A 26780-nucleotide genomic window follows, 5' to 3' on the forward strand; every position below is an offset into this window, starting at 1 on the left:
TCATTGTTGAATATACTCATGTTATTTAGGTGCTTCCTCAGATCCCAGTGTCGGTAAAGAACCCTTATTTTAACAATATATGCAGTAACGAGAAGACAATTCAGGCGAGGGTTTATTAAACATAGTTTACTATGATTGACACCTCATAACGATCGGCCATTTCTCCTTGATTGGACACATTCGAGATGGAGAAGTCTATGTTTGATCTTGTTATCCCAATTATAAATTCTTGGTATTGCAGATCTTCCTCTGGCCAGTTTTTCCGATTGTTCATTACCAAAAATTCCTTTGTGTCCTGGCACACAACATATTGTCACGATGTTACAAGGTGTTGGAGGTTTTGGAAGCATTCACCAATGTTTTATGTGTTAATGTGTTAGAAAGAGAGTTGAAAATTTTTTGGTTACCTAAAATTGTCAATGACCCCAATTGATATCAAGTATTTCTGCTTGAAAAACCGAGTTGGGCCTTCTTAATGATACCTGTCAAGGTTCCTTCACTGTCTTTGGAGACTACTCAATACCACATAATAGGTAATTATATTTGATTTTCTCCTGATTTCTTCTCCCAATTTTCAGTCTGTTTAAAACTATGGGGACGTTGCCAAGACTTTTTCAGGAATGATACATTTTCGGGAATCGGATTTTATTTGTTATTTTTGCATGGCCGAATTGTTTAATTTCCATCGAATGCATTTATTTCTAGAGTGTTCTGAGCTTTTCATAGATTCTCCGTGAATATTTATTTTTAACGGCAATAGGGTTAATAGTTAAAAATAGAAAGTTCATGGTTGACTGTTACTTCGTTTAGACTAAAATTGAAATTTCGGTTAGGTACAACACAACTTATTTTGGAATGATAAATCTGAAGGTCCTTCCTGACGTTACAGTACCCCGGTAACGGCAAAATGTCCCCCGATGCCTACACATTCACCTACCCACGCAAGGTTCCGTTAACGCCCGCGATCAGGCGATCCCTGACAAAACTCGAACAACGTTCAAAACGGTTAATTCCTTTAACTCCTGAGTCACGTCCACCATCTTTCTAGCCGGCTGTTAAAACCACCAAATTAAATAAGTTAATAGTTATTCTTGCCAGATGGTTTTCCCGAATAACAGATTAAATTTTTACTATGAACAGTTATGCACGAATTATATTACAGTACAAGGATAGGGTACAATGTTCCATGTGAAATGTTATTTGATAAAAGCCTTGGCATACAAAAGCATTGACCCTTGGCGTTTACCGTTTGTATGCCGGGCTGGTAGGTTTACCATGATGGTTCTATATATTGATCACTTGCAGGCAGTAAACAAAGAGATTAATTTGTTTTTCCTTAATTGTATCCAGACAAAAATAGATAAATTAACGTTTTTTGTACGTTGAAACTGCTCGAGTGTATAACAATATCTTTAAAGTATTTACGAATGGATCAACGTACAAGTGGTTTGAGAGTACCAATAAAAATGCGGTTAAATTTTTCTCTCTTAATTGTGCATTGGACCCACTCCCAGTAATTGAGAAGGCGCACAATAAGTTTCTATAAATGGAAAATTAATCTGGACTGACACAGCTAGTTTTTAAGCCATGTTATCTTTATAATACGATGCTGATAAATATTTACCAGGTATGTATCGAAGGATTGTTACGGTATTTCTTTTCTGTAATCCTGTCTGGAGGATTTTTTTAAACTAAACTAACTTTAGCACACCTTCTGTCTAACAAAAATGTAGTTCGAATTAAACATTGACGAGACAAATTGTTATAAATCTAAAATAATAAAGTACCTATATATGAAACTTATATATAATAGAGAGAGATATATGAAAAGAGAGAAGAGAAAGAGAGAGAGGATAGAGTTAAGGGTTTATTTATTAATGAACCAAAGTTAGGTCTCTAGGACCTTTCTTTCACTTAATGTAAGAGAGAAAGAGAGAGAGATAAAATGAGAGAAAGAGATAGGTAAACCAAGAGAGAGAGAGAGAGAGAGAGAGAGAGAGAGAAAATGAGAATGAGACGTAGAGTGAAAGAGAGAGAGAGAGAGAAAGAGAGAGTGAGAGAGAGACGGGGATACGCACAGACAGAGAGAAGGAGATATACAAAGACAGAGAGTGAGAGGGAGAGAAAAACAGACAAATAGAGAGTAAGATAAAAGAGAAACCGTGAGACAATGGGAGAGATAGATTGATAGAGAGAGAGAGAGAGAGAGAGAGAGAGAGAGAGAGAGAGAGAGAGAGAGAGAGAGAGAGAGAGAGAGAGAGAGAGAGAGAGAGCGAGAGAGAGAGAGAGAGCGAGAGAGAGCGAGAGAGACAGCGAGAGAGAGAAAGAGAATGAGTGACAGTGAAAAAGACAACAAAGTGAATAGAGGGAAAAAGCGAGAGATTGGAATAGAAAAATAAAGTAAAAGGGAGCGAAAAAGAGGGGGAGACAGAATAACAGAAAAAGTGATAAATAGAGACTAGAGAGATAAACAAACGATTGAGAGAAAGAGAAGCCGAGATTAAGAGAGGGGCGAGAAACTGACAGATAGATAGATGGACAGGTGAGAGAGAGAGAGGGAGAGTGAGTGTGAGAGAGAGAGAAAAAAAAAGAGAGAGGGAGAGACCGGAATACACACTGACAGACAGATCTGTCATCTTTGTTTCTTTGATTGAGGGAGAGAGAGAGAAAGTAATGATAATGAAAAAGTGATAAACAGAGTGAGAGTGAGTGAGAAATTATTTCTAATGATCGAAAGAATGTCTAGGATACATGTTTTATGTTTTAACCTGTTTATCAGTTTACCTTATGGAGCAGAACTTAATGGGACAGAACAAATTTTCTAAAATTGCCCCTGCACGACTTGTTAAGATGAAATCAAATAAACAACGATGATTATCATTATTTCGAGGAAATTGAAACCTCGGCCTTTGCGACAGAAGAGATCCTTCACGCGCGGCCGAGCTGACCGTGAACCTGGTCAGCACGTCGTTTCCCTTTTGGTTACTGGAGGGCCAAAAGGCAATATTCCCGATCCTCATGCAGTCTCTATTTATTTTATTCTTAAGTGCAGCAGATAAATTAATGTTAATACACTTTGAATTTGAAATTTAAGTTCAGTTATTGAATATTTCGATAAATATTAATCCCCAAGGCTAGTTTTTCGATTAATGCTTGAGAATTTATTGCGGTACTCGCTTTGGAAAATCGACTAACGGCAACTGCTGCCAGAAAGGTCTCAGTTGACAGTCGGGAAACAAGATCCGTTTCGCATCCTGGGTCAACCGGTTGCTCACTTGCTCCACGACATTCTTCTTCAATACTCCTTTGGAACCCGAATACTTTATTAAAATCGTGTTCGAGATCCAAAATTAAAAGACAAATCTCTTCAATCGCGGTCTTTGGAATTAGGAAATGTCACAATTCCTCACAATAAATTTGGCTTATGAATTTTATATAACATTTTTTTCTCGTGAATGGAGAAAGTTGAAATTAATGTGTAATTAGAATTATCGATAAGGAGAAATCGTGTAGGTTAAACAAAAAATCAAAGGTGTTTTCAATTCCCAGCCCGATCCTCGGAATATTTTTAGAAAGGTTACCAACAGGCTGGTCTGATTCTTAATTTAACTCTTCGAGAACCGTTTGAAAGAAAGCGGTTTATACTGTATTATAAAACGACCATAACACGCGATCGTTAATTTACACATCATCGATATTTTTTTGAATCCTTATTATTTTCATTTATAACTGTATATTTTAAAATTCGAAAGTAAATATATTCAATAAATATTTTTGTAAATACAAACTTGCCTAGCACCTACTCCTAAAAAAATGATTATTTAAAAATCCTTATGGATTGTTATAATTGTTAGCAAGAAGTACACAAAGAAAAATGCAATACAAATTATCGAGTTTAGAAACCGTTTTGTTAAAACCTTTCAAATTTCAACTTCTTCATACATTTGTAAAACAATTTATAAATTGAATTAAAAGTTATTTGGTTGCAACAACTTTTACATAAAATTCTATTTAACTTATATTAGTTCATTTTAGTTTTTCTTGATTGTTTTCAAAGAACTTAATTGTTGAATTTGAATACAATTTTGTTTGGCATAATAAAATATCGACAGGTATAACTTTATAATTCTGTTTTAATACTTATAATAATTTCTATTATAAATAAAACAACAATAGAAAAAATATTGTTGCTATATGTTTTTAACTGAAGACTTATTGCGGTAGAACTTACATTATTTATCTAATTACAGTGCAAAATTATTTTTCTGGAGGATTTAAAATCATCAAAATAACATGTCCATATTTGTTAATAAAACGTACTACTTATAAAACGGTTGAAATAAAATTTGTTACAGTTGAGAAAAACACTACAATCACAATATTTGTCTTAAAATATCTCTAGTTACTCAAATCAAAGTACCTTTAAATATCATCGTTCTTTCTGTCTTGTAAAAAGTTTAAATAGTAGTTATAAAATTTGGCTAAAAAGGGAAGGCTAGGTGCGTTGGACCATCTATTTTAATTAAACTTTTTTTGTAACACTAGTTTGAGGGGCATAGATGGACGCAACGGTTTAGACGTTGACACAGCGCTCATTACTGTAAGGTAATGGTCTCGGGTTCGAATCCCGCAGCCCTTCATTCGAACCCGACATACTTACAAATGGGCTTTTTTTTTTAAACCCGGCACCCCGAGGGTTGATATAATCTTTAAAAAAAACTAGTTTGAAAAATATTACATGTGTTTGATAGTTCCTGCCAACGGGGCCTAGAAGCCGAGAATTATTTTTTTAAAGTAATTTAAATAAATTTTAAAATATAGTTTTCTATACTTAACCAAATATCACGCCAGAAATATAAGTACTCTTTTTTATAATTTAGACTCGTTTCAAGCATCACTTCATTCTTTCGAATACGAATTTTTATAGTATTCAATCATTGTACAATTTTTTTTTTTTTTGCGGGGGAGGCAATTTTATTTCTCAACGATGTTCCATTTATTCCTAACTCCTCTGCGTCTTATCCAAATTCAACAACTTTAAAACCGTTGGAAAGATAAATATATCTTTTTTATAGTATGTCACCAATATTAAGATTAGGTCATTATAATTGAGAAAAATAAGGAAGAAATCACAAACTCTTGCGTAAACGTTTTATTTATTACCTCCGGTCCCGATTTATTTAGGGAGGTCCTTTAGAATATCAAACACAAATATCAACTTAGGTTTTTTTTGCAAGAAAACTTTTTCAATTTGTAGCCTATATTTACCAATATATATATATATATATATATATATATATATATATATATAATTTAAAAAGATAAAACGTTTCTTGCTTAAAAAATTTTTAACTTCTCAGTCGATCCGTCTCAAATTGTACATTCTATGAATTGCACCCAAACACAATTTTCACATACTAATAAGCAAGCAAAATAAATTGAACTCAAATTTATTATTCTAGAAAAAAAAACCGCTTGATATAATCACCTTCAATTACATTCACAGCAAAGCAGAAAACTATTTTAAAAAATCCACGTTTCTAGGACTTATTGGCAAGAACGATAGGACATTATGCTAATAAATGCACTAGTTTTCATGGTTCTCTTGACCAATTAATATATTTCAATTAATTAAGGTTTTTAGTTGAGATAAATAGTCAGTGTCACGAGCGGGATTCGAACTCATGACCTTTGGATAGATACGCCGTTACTCTACCATTGAATTATCGTGACTTCGATCCACTCGGACACCAACTTCCTATCTCAACCCCACCTTTGAATTTTCTCTCCTTTTTGCCATTTTTCAAAAATTAAAAAAAACGTACACTTCACTAAAGCTCTCCGTGTCCATTTCATTTGTCGTCGAGAATCAAATAGATTACATGACATTTGAAAAATGGTGTACGAGTGGATCGAAGTCAAGATAGCTCAAGTGGTAGAGTAGCGGCGTATCTAGCCGAAGGTCGTGGGTTCGAATCCCGCTCGTGACACTGACATTTTTAACTCAACTAAAAAGCTTAATTAATTGAAAATTATTCTAACGTTTTTCTATGTACTTTAATCTAAAGAAATATCCTTCAAATCGGTTATTCCACATAAGTAGCCTCCCCTTGTAATCCTTTCTTTCTTTATCACTTAATGGAACAGGTTCGATTTGATGTCTTGCTATAAAACGTTTTACGTCTATCTCAATATAAATCTGTTTACAAATGGTTTGGAATTTTCGCTATTACCTTTTCCATGGTAATTTCATCCTATTTGTATTTCTTTTCGTATTTCAGGATTGGAGTCACTGTTTTATAATAGAATCATATTATCGAATTAAACGTAAAACTTCAGTGATTTGTTGCACTTTATTTTATGTATTTTTCATAACAGATTAAATGTCTCACGTCAAACAGATTTGACGTATTTGTTTCGGAATGTTTTTGTAAAATCAAATTTCAATATAAAAATGTTGTACTATAAAAGTTTTTTTCAACTAACAATAGACTTTTAAAATATTTTATGTGGTTTAAGTAGATTACAGTACTCTAGTATTTTTTTTTTCAATTTATGTTAAGCCAATTGCTAAACTTGTTCTTAAGTGAAAGTTAGTTATTTTTTGTTTCAAATTATATATTTTTTATTTTATCAATAAAAAATTATCATAGTTGTTAATAACTAATAGGGTTCAATCAAATAATTATTCATCCTGTTACGTATACATTGGGTTTCGAATTACAGTCAATGTCGCCTATATCAATTCATGATTTGCAGCTCTTGTGGCGGATCGCATAATCCAAAAGGGTCAACCTTGCTGCCTTGTGATGCTGACTAACAACAACCGATTCGTCTTATTACTCCTGTCGGATTTGCTTTGATGTTAAATTGAAGATGAATACTCCTTGTAGCCTGTCATTTACGATTGAATTGGAATCATATAACCTGCGGTTTGGCTTTTAATGTACTATAATCTCAATGTCTTATTATTGATATTATCCAGATGTGTTTATAAACTAATAATTTTAAAAAAAGTTCAAAAATGAGAAATAATCAGTTTAATTAGTTTTTTAAGCAAAAAAACCGAAACATCAAACCTAAAACACCTAATCAAAGAAACGCATACTTATAACTAAAAGGGAAACAGAAGGCGAGAAAGAGGCGTAAAATAACTTCTGAGTTAAAAATTAATGACGAGCACAGTTATTCACGTTCGTTGCAAAAAAATTATCATCCCATTAATCCAAGTTTATTACAAATTGGTTATGAGAACTGATAACTCTTGGTTGCACTGGACAAGTTCGCCCCACAGAAACAACAACCTATTGAGTGTTAGAATATTTACTTTTCTTTTATAACCTATATTTTTAAATAGGTATTTTATCTTTTCTAACATTAACTAAAGATTCAGCTCGTTTAGGTTTGGCTGTAACGTTTCAAAAATAAAAAATTCGTTTTGCTCTGATGATTTTTAATTATAAAGAGATTAAATGACAATGAAATTATTTGTGTTTATAAAAACGTCTAAATTCTGAAATTGTAGACCGGTTGAAATGCTTACATTTCGAAATTAATTTGGAATGCATTGCTGAAAATAATATCAACAGCTGGGTAAAATTTGATCTATTTAGAAGACAGTGGAAAAGTTATGAAGACGTTTGGCTCAACAGCTCTGCGACATCCTCAGACAAATCTAACTTGCTCGTGTTCTGCTGTTTCCATTTCCGTTCTATTTTCGCTCAGATGAGTCAACTAGGACCGAAATACAATCTTGAATGATCCCAATTGGAAAGTTTGAATTCTGTCCAAAATCAGGGGTTGAATGGTCTACTGACGTGAAAATTATTATTTTTTCGATGTTTTTTTTCTCTCGTTACGTTTCTTAAGTCGGTCACCGTGGTGGCACGATTGTTATTTTCGTGGGGAGAGGACGTCGTCGAAACGTGTTCGGCTTTCGCATTGAGCCATTATTTACAATACAAATAAACCAAGTATGAATGTCGCTTAAAAATAGTATTGCCCACTGTTTCACAAGGTTCGTCATGCTCGAATACTCAGCCGTATAATGCATTGCAAACTGTTAGCATAAATTGCGCGGTTTATGAAGTAAACAGTACTTATAATTCAACACACTACAAGATTAACCGTAAATTATTACTTAAAACTAGGAATGTATAATAACTTTATAAACGATCTAAAAAGTCTACAATTTTCTCATTTACTCACTTATTATTTCATCGGTTCGTCTTTGCTTACCTGTATGAATATGCATCCTTGATGAATCTATATTTAAAATCTCGTTTGACGTCCAAAAAAGACTAATGAGGGCAAATTTCAACATTAATCATCTGTGATGTCTGGAGCCATATTTTTGTCGAAGCGGGACTTTCAGTCGTCGTTAAAGTCAGATTGATGTTTGTGAGTGGGTATGTCTCTTTCTGTCTGTGAGAGATAAACATAAAAAAGTAGAACTCAAATAGCAAAATAATACACAGAACAATCATTGATATTTTTCGTATAAGCTTCTGAGATAAAACGTGTGGTACGTGTGTTAATAACCGACCATTTTTCATTGTTCTTTCTCACACTCTCTTTCTCATAGTCTCATTCTTACACCCTCTCTCTGTCTCTCTCACTTTCTCTCTCTCATTCACACTCTCTCTTCTCTCTCACTCTATTTCTCTTTCTCTCGCTCTCTTACTTACTCACTCTCTCACTCCTTCTTTCTCTCATTCACTTTCTCTCTCTTCATCACTCCTCGGTATTTCTCTCTCATTCTCTTTCACTCTATTTCTCTTTCTCTCTCTCTTACTTACTCACTCTCCCTCTCTCATTCACTCTCTCACTCTCTTACTTACTCACTCTCTCTCTCTCTCTCTTTCTCTCATTCACACACTCACTCTCTCTCTTTTTATCTCTCCCTCGGTATTTTTCTCTCTTTATCTCTCGCGGTATTTCTTTCTCTCTCACTCTCTCTCTCTCTCGCTCTCTCTATCCCTCCCTCGGTATTTCTCTCTCATTCTCTCTCTCCCTCTCTGTCTTCTCTTTTGCTTTCTCCCTTTTCTTTATGTACCTATATGTGTCGATGTATCTATTCATACATTTAATGTAATCTATTTATTGGCTCTCAGTTTCTATCTATCTCGCTATCTGTATTCTGTTTATATCTATCTTTTTCTATCTGTCTATGTATTTTAATAACTATTTGTCTATTTATCTTACCACAACAAAAATACAAGAGTGTGTGGGAGAGTCCGTGGTCAAGTAGAAAGGAAAATAAAAGTATTCCCTATGTTTTTTAGGCTTAAAAGTCAAAGGAAAGATAAAAAACCTCGTGCAGCTTGCAATTCCAACAATAATATATATAAAGTAAAGGAACAATCCAAATATGTGAATATATTATAGCGTTTAAAACATTGTGAGGACAAATGGATAAGAAAATCTTTATTATTATTTTATTAATAGCCATTTGGGTCTTCAGATATGAATTTATTTGCGTTAGGTATACTTGGTTGTCAAAATTATACCGAATACCTAGTGCATAAAATGCTAAATATGAACTCGCCATTAGCTATTCACAGGTGACAGTGTGGTTGCATCTATAATAAAATACTAAATTCCAAAATTTTTGAACGATAAATAACAACAAATATTTATACTAAATACACCACACCGAATATCTCTTTACTTGATTTGATGTTAAATTAAACATTTAATCGATTACAGATATATTCTAGTTATACGAAAGCTTTTTTTTTACTTTTGTTCTAACAAACTTTCTTCATTGGGTTGTATTTTTTTTAATGTCCGATATTTTCCATTGTAGTTTAGACTATCCTAGACTAAAATGGATCCAACAGTTCGGGTGGATTCTCTATTCTTATCGATAGAACAAGGGCGTGACTTGACACGTTTTGCCCCAAGTGGGAGAGCTACGTGAGTCGCATTTGTACTGTTCGCAAGCTCCAGGAATTTCTTTTAAGCCCAAATTCTTATTCGGTTTAAATACGAATCGAAAAAATAGTACATTATTAGATTATGCATACGATTTCATTTTAACTTTTATCGACGCATAACTGTTCTATAAATTGAAAGCATTCAGCAATTTTATTTAACTGTGTTTTCGTTTTAATTTCTGGTCGATTATTCTCATTTTTTTACAACTGCATTACCTTAATTTGTCAAGAGAGTCATTTTAGTGAAATGCCATACCCAAACATGTTTATTAAATATATGGATGCCTCCACTTATATACTGTATGAAATTTGTTTTTATACAGAAATAATTTTTTGTGGCTTTCTCATAGACAGTCCAATGCGAATTGCCCGAATGATTATTCAGAACTATGTACATTTTGATATGTGTAGTTTTGGATTAATGACAGAAATGTAAATGGAACTCTGGACTTTTGATGATATCACCAGGTAGAATTGGTAAGCCCAAGCCCAAATATAAAAAAAATCATTATTTTTCGTGGTCCGCTTGACCAATTAATATCATCCAATTAAATACGGTTTTAAGTTGAGATATAAAAGTCAGTGTCACGAGCGAGATTCGAACCCACGACCTTCGCCTCTTCTTCCCACTTGAGCTATCGTGACTTCGATCCCCTCGGCACTTACTTCCCATCTCAATCCCACATTTGTGGAAGGTCTCAACCCCACCTAGGAGGGAAAATTCAAAAGGTGCCGAAGGTCGTGGGTTCGAATCCCGCTTGTTACAGTGACTTTTTATCTCAACTTAAAACCTTAATTAATAAAAAAAATATTTACCAGGTTCCTTTATATATAAAAAGGTAAAGTTTTAACTTTTAAATCTTATAAAATTTAAGGTTTTTATTGAAATACTGTTTTAATGACTTTTTCTTATTTTTAAATTCCTTCATAAGCGGCGATTTTGATAACATCTGGTTTTGAAACACGGAAGGATATACGCTTCTGACGAAGATAAACCAGCGGGAAAGTTAGGACGTGATAAGTAACGAACAAATTCTACTAAACTAACCGTGAAATTTTAATTGGCATCATATCATCCAATCTTAGATATTTAATCACGTTTTTTTTTCAATATAAAAATAAGTATATATATGGACAAAATAATTAATCACTTCATCAATCACCCGGTGACATTTTGACCCAAGAGATATTTATGTAAAGTCTACATTCTCTTTGCATTACAATCAAAACTATTTACCAAATATTGTTTTTACGTAATAAAAAAGCTAATTAATAATATCACGTAGAGATATCAAGATTGTGAAATATTGGCAGTTATTGCTACAATAAACTCTTTGAAAAAGATCGTTGACTTTAATTGCCCGAACAATAATATTTTATCTCCTGAATGTTGGTTAATCAATTCCAGATTTTTTATTACGTCTGATAGATATTTGTTGCATAGAAAATAAATGAACGATAAACCTGGGTTAATAATTCCTTAAAGGTTTAATTTGTTTGTTAGACCGATTCGTTTTAACTGAATAATAGCAATTGAGCTTGGAAAACACAGGCTAAATTTTTGTTGTCTCTATTATTTTTCTTTATTTTGCTCTATTATTTGGGAATTTCTGCGCGGATATTCAAGTTTAAACCTATTTTACTTAAAAATCAGCAGTTTCCTTGGGTTATGTGGAGTTTCAATCTTCATGGAGGTCATTAGACAAGTGAAGAAAGGAAAAGACTAATTGATGGTTTCATCAAGCTTTCGGCAACTTATAGTGCCATCATCAGGGCTTTCCCAAGAGTTCAGAAAACGATTAACATGGTAAAACTATTGTAAAAACGTCTTGGGTTTAAGGTTATGAAGCACATGACCAGCATATTACATTTAACATGGTGAAAATAGACATCTCGCTAATAAAAATCCATATGACTGTGGTGCAACAATTTTGTTCTGACTAGCAATTTCTTATAGGTAACATTTATGATCAAAGAGTATTTTGACTAGAATTATAGTTATTTATAAAGACTATGTACAGGATTAACATTAATGAGAGAAAGAGCGACAAACACCGTCGCCTCAGGTTCCAACCTATGGTTAGTCCACTAGCTTCATAATCTTAAACCCAAGACGTTTTTACAATAGTTTTCCCATGTTAATCGTTTTCTGCACTCTTGGGAAAGCCCTGATGATGGCACTAAAAGTTGACGAAAGCTGAACCCAACAATTAGGCTTTTCCTTTCTTCACCTGTCTAATGACCTCCATGAAGATTGAAACTCCACATAGATTATCTGCAGGTCGATCAACAAACATCGTAAGTTCCTTGGTTTGTTTACAGGCAACCGATAAACCGAGATACTTAAGGGTTTTTGGGACTTCTCTGTGTGGTCTGAGGAGTGATGAGCCTGTAATTTATTCGTCACCGATCCATCTGGTCTGCCCATCCTCGCTGTCTGGTCTGTTAGATGGGTTTTATCTTCTCGCAGGCACTAATACTGAACACGACGTGAACACGAAACGCAATTACGGCACTGACCAAGTTGATCCGCGATGACAAAATTAGTTAAGTGTGACTTTTTGCGTTTACGTTTTATTTACTGAAAACTGCGGTTGATAATTTCAAATAGAAAATAAAATGGAGTCATTCGTCTTTCCTTACAGTATCTGGCTTATGTGACATATATAATCAGTTTTCCAAATGGGCGTCTTCTTAAAGTATTATTCTTTTTTTTAAATGATTATCATTGCACATTATTGAATACTCTTGTAAACCTGTGCGGTCTCTTCTAAATATTCAGCCGATCATGCTTTCAAGCGGGTTTCGCTTTTATATAAATGACGTACATCCATTGTTTCCTACGCAGGGATTTTAAGGCATTGCATAACCTTCGGTCGTTCAATTCCACCACGTCTGTTTTTATTACGATAGTTTTCTGTGGAAAATGTAACGTCCGACCGCAGAAAAACAAAAACAAAGTGAAGGTCTAGTAGTGATCCGTAACGGCAAAAATCATAGAATGAATGGACAGAGGTATTGAGATATTATGAAAATTTCTGAGCATATAGTACTCAAAACATTCAGTCTGAATAAGTTAATATATATGTTTTAAACCATAAACGGCGTAAAAATATATGTTGTCCTAATATTTTGGAAAACCAAACAAAAATCCTTTGTGCTTGTCTATCATCATTGTACATTATACAGCTTAAAGCAAATGTGTATAAACAATTACATAAGTTGGATTAGAGATATATAATTTCAATCTCCAAGTACAATAATATACGTTTCTACATATAAGTATGATAGATGTCATAGATCTCCATGTAATGCAAAGGTTCTAATAAAACTTTTATTGGATTTTAAAACGAATATTTTGAATAATCATAACATAAACTACCTTTATACTTTTACTTTTTTTCAGAAGAGCAGTATTGAAAATCGCATGTTATTAAATTCAATTTTAACATAGCATCAGTAGGGTAAAGGACTGACCAAAATATACATTAAGCATAGGCTTGATTTATTACTTACATTTCTGAATGCATTCACTGAATAAACGGGTCTAGATATAAAATAAAATTTAGAAGTTTTCAACAATGCGTTACTTCGTAGAGTTTGTTGGAGGGCAATCTATAGGAATATAGCCCTTTTCATTGCCTAACATTATACCAACAAGAGAATTCTCTTTGGTACACAGGCGGCTTAAAACAGGGAAGTGCATATGTAACATAGTCCTATGAATTCCAAATACCAAACTATACACCTTGACAGATACACCACGGTTTTACAGACGAAAATTGTAGCGAGTGAACACTGGGCCAGAGAAATAAAAATCTTGGAATCCGCCCTAAGAAAATATCAAAACACTGTGACAGGCAGACAGAACGGTTTAACATCATGTGAGATGAAGGCAAAATGTGTCTGGAGTTATATGGAGTCCTGGGAAGGAGACAGTGACAGTAATGTTCTGACCTACGTTTCGATCCCGGTCATTAAAGTACACCGGGTTAATGGGGTCACAAACTTGCTAAAAGTACAGCCGTTGTGAATATGTCTATCTCAAACCTACTGTGGTATAGCGTTATGCAACAAAAAATGACACGTTATAAAATGGATTCTTAATTAGTACAAATTCTGCGTTATCAACACCTACTCGACAAAATTAGTATAGTGGATAACTGAACTCGAATTTGTCTAAGCATCCTGTCTGGATACTGTAGCCTAAGAAGGCTTTTGTACAGATTTTTCAAAGATGAGGAAGAGACACATTCTACGTTACTTTGAGATTCTACTACGATGAAAACCTGCGAGCAATTTCCAAAACAAAAGAACCACTAGCCGGGCAATGGAAACTGATTAACAGCTTAAATCTGATTAGTGACCTCTACCAATGTTAGAAGAGGACAATAGACCTATATAGGTCGAGGTGCGAGAGCCACGGCTTAATTTCCTAGTACCTATAGATGAGGTAAGGGTGATCACAACATGATAATATGAGATGATTTTATGGAACAACAGAAAATACCATTTTACTTAAGCTTTGGATCAATTGTGAAGAAATTTGGAAAAGAAAAATTACAAATACTTTTTTGTATGTCATTGACCAGTTTTTCATCCAGAATTGTGATGCATCTGCCTGGACTCGGCGAATCTATCTGCCGCACGCTGGCAATTATTTTTTTTAAGATGCTTGATATCCATTGTCAGGAACGATACGGTCGAAGTGTTTGTGCTTTTCATTTAGAGGGGCCGGCTATCTATTTGGGACGTAACAAATAAACGAATTGTCACGACGTGACCCCAAGGGGAAAGTTGTCGGCCTGTCATATATAAAAAAAGCGACATCTGAAAAGCTTGACGTCCTGTTCATCTGCTCATAAACTAAAATACACACATTTAAAGCACTGTTATTGTATTATGACGCAAGGCATACTTCCTTTATACTCAGGAAAGAAAGTGGAAGATAATAAAACGTAAACAGGGAATAAAAATGGTTATCAAATAAGAGGAAGATTAAAAGAACCAGTGATAGATAGAGGGATAGATAGATATAGAGAGAGTAAGAGAGAGAGAGAGAGAGTGTGTGTTAGAGGAAGGGAGACAGAAAGACAGAGACAAAGTCAAAGAAACCGAAAAAGGAAGAAAGTGAGACATAAAAAGAAATGGTAAATAAAGAATAATGAAGTGAAACAAAAAATTAATCAAGGAGAGAGAGAGAGAGAGAGAGAGAGAGAGAGAGAGAGAGAGTGAGAGAGAACGAGCACGAAAAGGAAAGAAAGTGGGAAAAAAGGTAAATATGGAATGAAAAAGAGACACAAAAGAAAGAGAGAGAGAGAGAGAGAGAGAGAGAGAGAAGGACGTACAGACAGAGAGAAAAAGGTAGAGCAGGATTGTGGAAAATATGAGCAGAGAAAACATGAAAAATAGATAAGTAAAGTCCTTTTTCATGTTTTCTCTGCTCATATTTTCCACAATCTTGCTCTACCTTATTTCTCTCTCTCTGTACGTCTCTCTCTCTCTCTCTCTCTCTCTCTCTCTCTCTCTCTGAAAATAAAAGAAACAACTAAATTTTTAAGCAATGGTTTTATTCCAATAGAAAAGTTAGATTTTTAGTTCACAAACCAAGGTTCGTAATCTAGCTGGCCCGCGTCGCTAGTTTTGTTCGTTAGGCGTGATTCGTCATTTCGCCATTTTCAATGGTTTGGTCTGGGCGTTATTTCGTTAGTCATGTCTTGGTACGCTTGTAAAAAGTTAAGCGGGAAAAGATGTGTCGGCGGTGTCTTTCTTCTTTGTGGAAATAAGTCTGGTATTTTCGTTGTTTGTTCCGGTCGGTTGTTCTGTTCGTCGATTGGTTTGCTTTTTAATGGAATGTGTCAATTGAACCTTACAATCTCAGAATCCAACCGAACTGGTTTATATGATTGTGGAAACCACACCTTTACCAAATTTAAGTTTGCTGTTTGTCTCTTTTGTGTATTAGTCTCCAGTCTCCAGTTTTTATTAATAATTTTTTTTTGTTGCAGACGTTCACAGCCTGGTGCAACTCGCATCTTCGCAAGGCGGGCACGTCCATCGAGAACATCGAAGAGGACTTCAGGAACGGTCTTAAACTCATGCTTCTCCTCGAGGTGATTTCGGGTGAAACCCTCCCCAAGCCCGACAGGGGGAAAATGCGCGTCCACAATATCGCGAACGTCAACAAGGCGTTGAACTTCATCGCCAGCAAAGGAGTTAAGCTCGTCTCCATCGGTGCCGAAGGTAAGAGCCGAAAATAAAAATACCATATTATAAAAGATCTAGGCGCACTGATCATCCAGAGAATCATGCTACTAACAACGTCTAGAGAATAAAGCTCGGTCCAAGTTTCAAATATTTCGATTTTTTCATTTCTATGAGGCCTTGTTCTTGCTCCTGATCGACTGTACAAATTGCATCTTCTGATTAAAATTTCCGTTAGTAGATCATCTGACTTTCCTGTTTTTCCAATGTTACCTGAAAAGTTAAACGCTCAGTTTTGGTTAGCTTCACAATCTTGCGTTCTTCATAATCTTATCTTCCTTCCTGGTCGCCCTCTACTTTATAAGAATAATTTTTCTATGTATTGACGCCTCAGTAGACCTTATTAATCCACATTTTTGCATAAAAACTATTGCATTTAGTTCCTACCTCATCTGTGCTTTCAACCTTCGAAATTCTTTCCCTTCTTCTTTATCCGCCGAGCCCTGTCTCTTTGTAGTTTTATTTCCATTATTTGTATTGTAGACTATTTTTTACTTTGTGTACCTGTGTACCGTAATTATCCCTATTTTGTGTACATGTTTTTTAATAGACATTTGTACATTTGAATATTCTTATTAAGCTTAAATCTTGTTTTGAATAAATTATTTTTATTCAAAAATGGTTATTTAAGGAAGCTTTAAGTCCCACGATGAAGTTTATTTTTTTCATTTCCTGCACTAAAAAATGCACACCAGCTAGATCGGTATTTAAATTGTATTAAATTAGATTGTATTTAAATTCTATTTATCCAGATGCCGAGCAAGATCTATTTTATTGTATTGTAACAAATGAAAATGTCATGATATTGTAAGTATAATGCGACTCGTACAAATATATTACATATTAATATGCCTGCATCATTGAAATATTATATTGCATAAAATTTTTTGGAATTGAATATTTCCCTTTCATAATTTTTTTACGCTTGACCTAAACCCTCCACGTTTTACGGCTATGTTATGATTCTGTTATATTTCTTTATATTAATAAAAAGTTTTTGATCCTATTATTTATTTTGATTGAAAAGTAGATGAAGTTAGAGAGATAATTTGTGGTTACCAATTTCTTATAGATCAGAAAAAAGGCAATTTTTAGCTATTACTTTTCGGTAAATTATTTTTGGTTAAAATAATACATTTATTGATAAACTAAAAGTAGAAAAATAAATAGTTTAAAAAATAAACAAGTTCTAAATAAAAAATTCTAAACCCAGAACTAAACTTTAAAACAACGAACAATTTTCTTGATTTTTTTTTTTTCTCTGGGCGATAAACCTGAAATATGGTCGTTATAATTTGAACTGCCTATCCTTCGACACACGGAAAATGGTTCAATGGAAATTCAGATACGCGCCTGAAAGACGAGTACAGTGAGGATAGGCAGATAAATTCTGATGTATGCATTGGCTAAAGCTAACGCTTTCTTTAAACAAATGCCCCTAAAATCCCAACACCTATCTAGCTTAACGCAGCATGGATATTTTGAATGATTTTTGTTGCAATAAAATTGAAACTGTTGCAAATAACGTTGTAAAACTGTTTAAATCATTTTGTGATATAAATTTGTTAAAAGATAATACCTTTTTTGAAACTGTCAGTGGTCTTCGTTTGGAACTGATCCTGTCGTAAATTAGATTTTTACTGCAATTTTAAAGAACCGGAGACTCGTCAAAAATGTTATCCAATGTTTGATCTATTTGACGATCGCACATGTATTTCGGCCTTACGCCATCTTCAATGAGGAACTATAGAGAGAAGATGCCAGAAGATGTAGTCCAATACAGTAATCCGTGATTCTTTCAATATTCATCCACTCGCAGAGCAACCAAAAACAACTTTTGCATCAAGTTTGTCCGTTATATAGAGCCTCGAGTGACTTGTTCTGTCATGCCCAGTCTTTATTTCATTTGTCATCATATGTTTGGCATGAAATTCTTCGATTTTATTCCTGTTCTTGTACTTTCTCATTCTTTCCCCAATGTTCTTCCAATGATTACCACTTCTTTAAATTCCTATACAATCTAGATGACTATTGACCGGCTGCCAGCTCATCACCTTCCTACATTTTCCTTATATTCCATTCAGAGGTCGTGATAATATGCCTAATTTGTTCTATAATTGGTCAGTCTCTCGTTTCTTAATTGCGTTTAATGTTACTCTGTGTTCAAAATTGCTTAACATCTTACGACTTCGTACTTTTCCAATAAAAACAAGTCTTCAAAATCTTCAAATCATTTTTGGATATGAATTTATTAAAGTTACCACAGTAATTTTTAAATGAGGCGTAGTCTTGATGTTGGCTTGAGGTGGTTACGTCTTTAAAACAGGTTCTTTCTGCATCTGACAGTCGTTAAAATCATCAAATGATCACTTACGATTGCATACTAATGCACCTTATATGAATTGAAAAACTGAAGACTGGAGACAAACCATATTAAATGATAAGTTCAGTTCATCAGTAAATTCGCAGATCAATTAACGCCCCCAAACTTTACACTAAGGTTGCTCATTAAACCTATACATATGGAGTCTAGTTTAGCCATGCCCATATTTTTTGAGGTAATTTGTAATCCTTATTGAATGCTTTAATTATTTCTTGTGTTATATTGTCGGTATGACGCTCTTAGTTCATCTTCAACTTCTCTTACCGTAACCTTACCTTTAAGTAACTAATCATTTTATCTAAGGTCTTGGTTGAGATGAAAAGTTATGTCAGGAGCGGCGGGATTAGAACCTACGACCTTTGTTTAGCCATGGCCAATATTTTTTGAGGTAGTTTGTAATCCCCTAATAGAATGCTTTAATTGTTTCTTGTGTTATATTTTCGGTATGACGTTGTTAGTTAATTTCACTAGTCTTCGTGGTCCGCTTGACCAATTAATATCTTTCAATTAATTAGGTTTTTAGTTGAGATAAAAAAGTCAGTGTCACGAGCGGGATTCGAACCCACAATCTTCGGCTAAATACGCCTCTCCTCTACCACTTGAGCTGTCGTGACCTCGATCTACTCGGAAACTAACTTTCCATCTCAACCCCACTTTTTCGAATTTTCTCTCCTTTTTTTGCCATTTTTCAAATGTCGTGTAATCTATTTGATTCTCGGCAACAAATGAACTTTGACTTTTTTATCTCAATTAAAAACCTTAATTAATTGAAAGATATTAATTGGACAAGCGGACCACGAAAACTAGTGAATTTGATGAGTTAAAATGAAGTATACCCTCACTAAAGCTCTCCTGGCCATTTCATTTGTCGCCGAGAATCAAATAGATTACACGACATTTGAAAAATGGCAAAAAGGATGAAAATTCGAAAGGTGGGGTTGAGATGGGAAGTTAGTTTCCGAGTGGATCCAGGTCACGACAGCTCAAGTGGTAGAGCAGCGGCGTATCTAGCCGAAATTCGTGGGTTCGAATCCCTCTCGTGACACTGACTTTTTTATCTCAATTAAAAACCTTAATTAATTTAAAGTTCTTAGTTAGTCTTGAACTTCTCACTTACCTTAACCTCACCTTTAAGTAATTATTCTTTTTATCTACGGTCTTGGTTGAGATGAAATGTCAGGACCGCGATTCGAACCCACGGCCTTAGGCTCAATACGCCGCTGTTCTAACCACTTAAGCTTTCGTGTTTTTAATTATGACAACTATGTGATTCATCTTTAAGTCTGATCTAGGTGACTAATGCCAAGCTGCTATTTTCCACTCAGACGTGATAATATATCTAATTTATTTTACAATTCTTAGTTGCGTCTAGTGATACTTTTCAAAATTGCTTTTTTAACTTATGACTAGGTATTTTTCTGTTCAAGCCGTTAATAACAAGTATAGTAATTTTCAGTTCAACTTGTTCTACTGGCTTTGTATGAAACTTGTGCCCTGAAACTGCCATAACTGCCATCCTCTTTGTATATTATAATTCTTTCTTAGTATTTTAAGTAGTCGTAATTATCATGAGGATCAATTTCCAAAACGACTTTTGAATGTGTTTGAATGTGTCATGTTCTTCGTATCCATATTTTTCTAATTGGTTTACTTTTGTCTCTATTGTTGTTTTCAAGCATATTAGTATTATTTATAATCGCCCGGTCCATACGCCGAGCTTTACAATTCGAAACGATTGTTGTACACGATCAAATTGAAAACGGCCCTGCTGTTCGTCCCAGATAAGGCGAGCGAGTCCATTTAACCGAAATTTCTATCCAGGGCAATTCTAGAAAACGGGCGGTGTCACGAAACGGCTCCGTTTATGTTTTCTCTCCCTCGACCTGTCATTATTACACGTAATGTAGGATAAAGCGGGATTTAAGAGGCGTGAGCTGTTCTCACGCCTCATTGCCTTTTTTTCCTACGACTTGTAATGATGGACTGGATTTGTTGAAACAAATAAATTGTCTGGTCGATCCTGTCTGCATTAGTATATGAAACTCTTACACCATGTCTATATTACTTTAAAGGAAATGTTGTCGATGAAAACAACAATCAAACGTTCAAATTGTGCAACTCTAACTAGTAAAACTGCATTCCAAGTTGTATATCCAATTGGGCATCTTTTGACCTGTAAACACCCTAAAATCCATCGAATGCTAATCTTCCTTTTTAATACAAAAAGAGCTAAATTATATTTTAAAACCGGTGAATCAGTAGAATAAGCATTGTTGTGGTCGATGGCGGAATATTCATAAAAGTACCCCATCGACCCCAATCTACAATAGTTTAGTTTAAGTGTAGGTCGGTGGAGGAATATCAAGTACTCCACCGACCAAACGGAATGTGTGAACTGTATGGATGTATTTAAGTGTATAAATGTATTTATTTGTATGAATGTTGTGTTTGAACGGGTATAGAATATAAAATATAGATTTAGTGGGGGGCTGAAATGACCTAGACGTCGGAAGCCCCAGCAAAAAAAAAAAAAAAAAAAAAAAAAAAAAAAAAAAAAAAAAAATAAGCATTGTAGTGCTGAACTTGCGAGCTGGCGAAATCAAAACTTAAGAGTAAAACAATAAGGAAGATGGAGCGTCGGTGGCCGCAAGGGTTTACGCGTTCACACGGCGCTATCGCTGTAAGGTAAAGGTCACGGGTTCGAATCCAGCAACCCTGCATTCGAACCCGACTTACTTACAAATGGGCTTTTTTCAAAAACACCGACACCCTGAGGGTTTATACAACCTCCGCTGTTGCAAACCGTCGTAAAAAAAAAAAAATAATGAGGAAGATATGCTCATAATAATAAGAAAATTGGTAGAAAATTGTTATTTCAACAGTTTAATATTTAAACGTCGTAAAATTCTTAAAATGATTTTGAACTGTAGACTATTAGACATTATTGACAAAAAAGTGACGTCGAAAGCAGCTACGATAATGAAAAGAAAGCTTGATGTATGCGATTTTCAAAACGGATAATTATCGTAAACTCGTTATGATAATACATGTAAGCGGAACTGCAATTACTGTACAAAAAAAAACTTTAAATGCTAATGCAAATGTTTGGTGTACTAAGTGGCCTTCCAGTTGTTAAAGATTCCCCATGTATTGCTTAACAAATACACTATCATTTAGTTTGTCAGTACGAACTGATCGATTATCTATCACAATATCAAACATGTAAATAATACAATTAACACAATATAAATCAACCAAATCTAGCGAATGGCTTAACTTTACAATATTTTACATATTAGATTGTATGCGAACCAACGATATACTAGAATTTCAATACAAAATATGAATATAATATAATAACCCACCTTCCATTTGGCATGGCAAAAAGGAGGGAAAATTCAAAAGGTGGGGTTGAGATGGGAAGTTAGTGTCCGAGTGGATCGAGTTCACGATAGTTCAAGTGGTAGAGCAGCGGCGTATCTAGCCGAAGATCGTGGGTTCGAATCCCGCTCGAGCCATTGGCTTTTTTATCTCAACTAAAAACCATAATTAAATGTAAGATATTAATTGGTCAAGCGGACCACGAAACTAGTGAATTAAATAAATAATAAAATTAATTCATTTTCCTACTCAAACCAGCTTTGGATAAAAATTCATATAGCTGGGTGTATTTATTTTGAAATGAATTTGAGATCTAATAACACGTGCCTTCTTTTTTTCTAGTCGTTAGCCGGGATACTGATAACATGCTTTCGAAATAGCAGAGAAACATTTTTCTAACCTACATCAACCAGCGAGAAACGGACTCAATAAATCAATCATCGCAAAAAATACATTTATATTAAAATTGCTTTATGAATCTTTGAGCCTTCGGTATTATCTAAATAAATTAAAATATTAAAAATAGCTATCGAAGACAATTATCTCTACTAACCAACTGATGACATTTGATCCCGATTTTTAAAATATATTTTCACAGCAAACAATTTTTTTTATTTATCAATAAATGATCAAAACCTTTTATATATATAAATTTAATATTTACAAAATAAATATTTCTCTCAAATATGAATTAAACGAAGAAGAACATGCAAACGATTTCTTGTCTTTTTGCAGTATAAATTCGTATTTTAACGCTTACGTAAAACTTTTTCTTTATTAGCTTTAAGAATAATGGCACCGGTGAATTTATTTATTATGGTACTATTAGCTTATGATGTTATCCATTATGTATTCAATAAATAAAACTAACTGTCGACAAAACCGATGAAGTTATCCGAAATTAAGATAAAATTGCGTTTAATTGAGTAAACAACTTTAATTTTAATACACTTCCTGATTGTTTGTCTCCTGCTTGCACTATTCTAAAACTAGTAATTAGGAGTATTCTCTATATTTTAATAATAACAAAATAAATACTTGACTAATACTTGAGTTTGATCATCCTGGCACACCAAATACTGAAGTACATATTTCCTAAGTTCATCGAAATCATTCGTTCATTTTTTTTTTTTAATTTTATATATGAAATTTAATTTAGCTCTGTTTTGTGTTCTGAATTGTAAAGAATCCGAAGTTCATTTAAATAATTGGTTGCCTCCGGTGAACTTGATCAAGTAGATGTTTGGACAGATGTGGTAGGCCCGAGGGTAAGACATCTAACAAAAACCCTCCAAAAAAGAGAAGCAGGTTTTCAATAGATTGTCGACACCCTTGTCCTGTTTACTGTCATCCTATAGGTTTGTTCAGCCGTTACAAAAATATCCTTATTAGTTTTATTCAATTACATGCTCTTTCCAACATTGGAACCCTTAAGCACTAAATAGTGATCCGAACAGTAGGACGTGAACTACTAAAGATCGAATCCATATTGATTCAAGAACCAGTTCATGCGTATGTTTTTCTGGTTTTATGTTGAAATTATCCGGTATGATATGGACGAGCAACCATGTTCAGTTTAGATACTTTTTTTCGCTTTAGGCATGAAATATATAAACATTTTGGCCGTGTCAAAATTTTTTAAAATATATTTTGTACATACAATGATTATATTTTAAAAATGCCAAATAAAGCATAGAGACAATAAAATATTTCAAGTTCAAATTTTTCGAATTGAAGATGCGTTTTGCTTTACAATTATTGGAATTGTGAGATTTCCGGTCGGGGTCTGCTAGTTGATGGCCTTAATATTGTGACACAAAATCATCGGAAACGACCGTGCTACAAATTATTTGAATCTTTGAGAAATTTGTAATTTTGCACTTAATACTACTCAAAGCTTTTGTTGTATCTCGATCTTCACACTAAAGATTCAAGATTATTTCTAAAAAAAAACTTTCCAGAAGGTGTAAACACATCTGAAGGAATTGTAACGGTTTGAGGGGTGCACAAAGGAGGAATGAGATTTCTGACCTGTGCTCGGTTCATTACACTCGGCCCGTGTTCCGTAGGGGCTCTTAAAGTTAATTACACGACGTCTTTGTCGTCTCGCTGTCATATTGTCTTTTTGTGTTTCAGAAATTGTCGACGGTAACTTGAAAATGACCCTCGGCATGATCTGGACCATCATCCTCCGTTTCGCCATCCAGGACATATCCGTGGAGGAGATGACGGCCAAGGAAGGCTTGCTGCTCTGGTGCCAGAGGAAGACAGCACCTTACAAGAACGTCAACGTTCAGAACTTCCATCTAAGGTAATTTAAACCAGATAAGTAGAATTAAGTACGCACCAAAAACTATATGACGTATTATATCTGAAATGTATGTTGATGCACTTGTTGATGAAATGGGGGTTTGATATTTCCCAAGCCCTGATGCCATCGGGCGTTTTGTACTTTTCGTACTTACTTAGTTCATTTCAATTGACGTGATCCTTCTTTAGAGAAGTGTAATTCCGTAGTTTATGTCTCCATCGATCTGTTGCTTCTCATTCGAAGATATAGGTGGCAGATTCTCCTCCTGATTGTATAACCTAAAATTTTGTCATTGTTGAATATACTCAAGTCGCGTAGACGTTTTTCAGACACCATAGAGCTCTATCAATACCTTGAGTTTTTTCCTGCCTAACTGGAGCAATGTTTTTGGTACTTTTGTCGAGGATTCTATAGCTATGAGTTGACTATGCCTGGGACCTCAAGCGTACGTCCGTTTCTTCTTCTGTTCTTTTTGAACCTATTGTGAGATGTAGGAGTCTACGTTTGACCTTTTTATTCCAATTATGCATTCTGGGATTATTGTTGATCTTCCATATCCTCGGGCTAGTTTCTATGCTTGTTTAATACACAAAATCTCTTTGTGCCCAGCCAGATATCCATGATATTGTCAGGCTGTTATGTTTTTCCACGTTTTGGATGCATTCATTGACTTTTGGGTATGACCTTTTTACGTGCTAATGGTTTTCGGACTGTTTACGATCTTATCAGGGTTCTTAAGCGATTGGGTATGTAATTTAGCTTGGCAGACCGGGTTGTACTTCCCTAATAAGATATCATTAAGATTAGAACAAGTGTCGGCCTCTATTACGACCTGCTCACCGGGGCCAGTATTGGTCTTTTGTGCACCAAAATTGCTTTTTGTAGCCCACCAAAAACTATATGACGTATTATATCTGTAATGTATGTTGATGCACTTGTTGATGAAGTGGGGGTTTGATATTTCCCAAGCCCTGATGCCATCGGGCGTTTTGTTCTTTTCGTACTTACTTAGTTCATTTCAATTGACGTGATCCTTCTTTAGAGAAGTGTAATTCCGTAGTTTATGTCTCCATCGATCTGTTACTTCTCATTCGAAGATATAGGTGGCATACTTCCCTCTTTAGCTTAACGCTTTTTACTAGATCACAAAGCTTTCTCTCGTGTACATTCTTTAGATTTAGTCATAAAAACATTATCCATTTCAAAGCAGACGCTCAGAATGGAGCCCTTTTTAAGAAGAAAATTGAGGAATACATAAGAGATGGAAAAACCCATTATTTATGTTGACGAAAGCGGTCTTGCTACAGACATGTCGCGTCATTATGGGTAGTCAAAGAAAGGTCATCCATGTTATGGAGTACAAGACTGGCTGGAATGAGGAGGCATCAATTTGATTGGGGCTTTATGTAACAATTCACTGCTCGACATCATCTTATCTGAAAGAAATATCAATAGTGATATTTTGAGGGTGTTCATAATTCTGTGTCAGGGCCCAACTTTTTCTCTCCTTGTAGTAGTAATTTTAGACTACATAAGACTTCGCACCAACAGAGAACATGTTCCGCTCTCTCTTCTTCTTCCTGGCAACATCGTCCTAGTCTTGTTTCTACTACTCCAAGACTAAGCATATGACTCCAGAATATGCTGGGTCCATCTATTATTCTAATTGTCGTCTTAGATTTCGTAGTATTGATGTTTGTTTCTGCAATGGTATTTTCATGAACATTTTTCCATGTCTCTGTCCTAGGCTTATTTTTAATCCAATGGATTCACGTTTTTGGCAATTGGTATGCCTATCCAAGGACAATAGGTGCCAACTTGGCTAATTTATCCGTCTTTTGGTTGCCACTTTGCCCTTGGTTTCTTCACTGATTTCGGTGCTATCTGTTTACTATATAATTGTATTTAATTGTGCTGCAAATTTCCTCTTTCACTATGCAGACTGTTCAAACTTTATAGGATTTTGTTGCATTTACATATCAAAATGATAACTAAAAATTATTATCATTATAATCAACCATATAAAATTTTCAATTAATTAATATTTATGAAAGGTATTGGTCGAGGTAAAAAAAGTCAGCGTCACGAGCGGGATTCGAACACACGATCTTCAGCTCGATACGCCGTTGCTCTACCACTTGAGCTATCGTTGAAAAATGGCAAAAAGGAGGGAAAATTCGAGAGGTGGGATTGAGATGGAAGGTTAGTTTCCGAGTGGATCGAGTTCACGATAGCTCAAATGGTAGAGCAGCGGCATATTGAGCCGAAGATTGTGGGTTCGAATCCCGCTCGTGACCCTGACTTTTTTTATCTCGACCAATACCTTTCATAAATATTAATTAATTGAAAAATGTTAATTGGTCAATCAGACGACGAACTGTAATGGGCATATAAATTGTTTGAAATGTAGTAAGTGAACAAAATGATCACGACTGATGTGTACAGCTGAGTAGTAGAAAACTATGCTCTTAATTGTAAATTGTAAAAAAAGAATCTTTAATTT

The 26780-nt window shown here is 34.6% G+C and overlaps 1 protein-coding gene across 4 annotated transcripts in view; it reads left to right on the top strand.

Moving 5' to 3' along the window:
- LOC106668995 (alpha-actinin, sarcomeric) overlaps positions 1-26780 on the top strand; it is a 111889-nt gene that overhangs the window by 68786 nt on the left and 16323 nt on the right. For all 4 annotated transcript variants that reach the window (XM_014398231.2, XM_014398229.2, XM_014398230.2 and 1 more), the window contains exons 2-3: positions 15947-16181; positions 24103-24277. In XM_014398231.2, the coding sequence (XP_014253717.1) occupies positions 15947-16181; positions 24103-24277 (410 nt within the window). The remainder of the gene's footprint in view (positions 1-15946; positions 16182-24102; positions 24278-26780) is intronic.

This window comes from Cimex lectularius, unplaced genomic scaffold (assembly GCF_000648675.2).
Source record: "Cimex lectularius strain Harlan isolate CLEC.00 unplaced genomic scaffold, Clec_2.1 scaffold247, whole genome shotgun sequence".
NCBI classification, from domain to species: Eukaryota; Metazoa; Arthropoda; class Insecta; order Hemiptera; family Cimicidae; genus Cimex; species Cimex lectularius.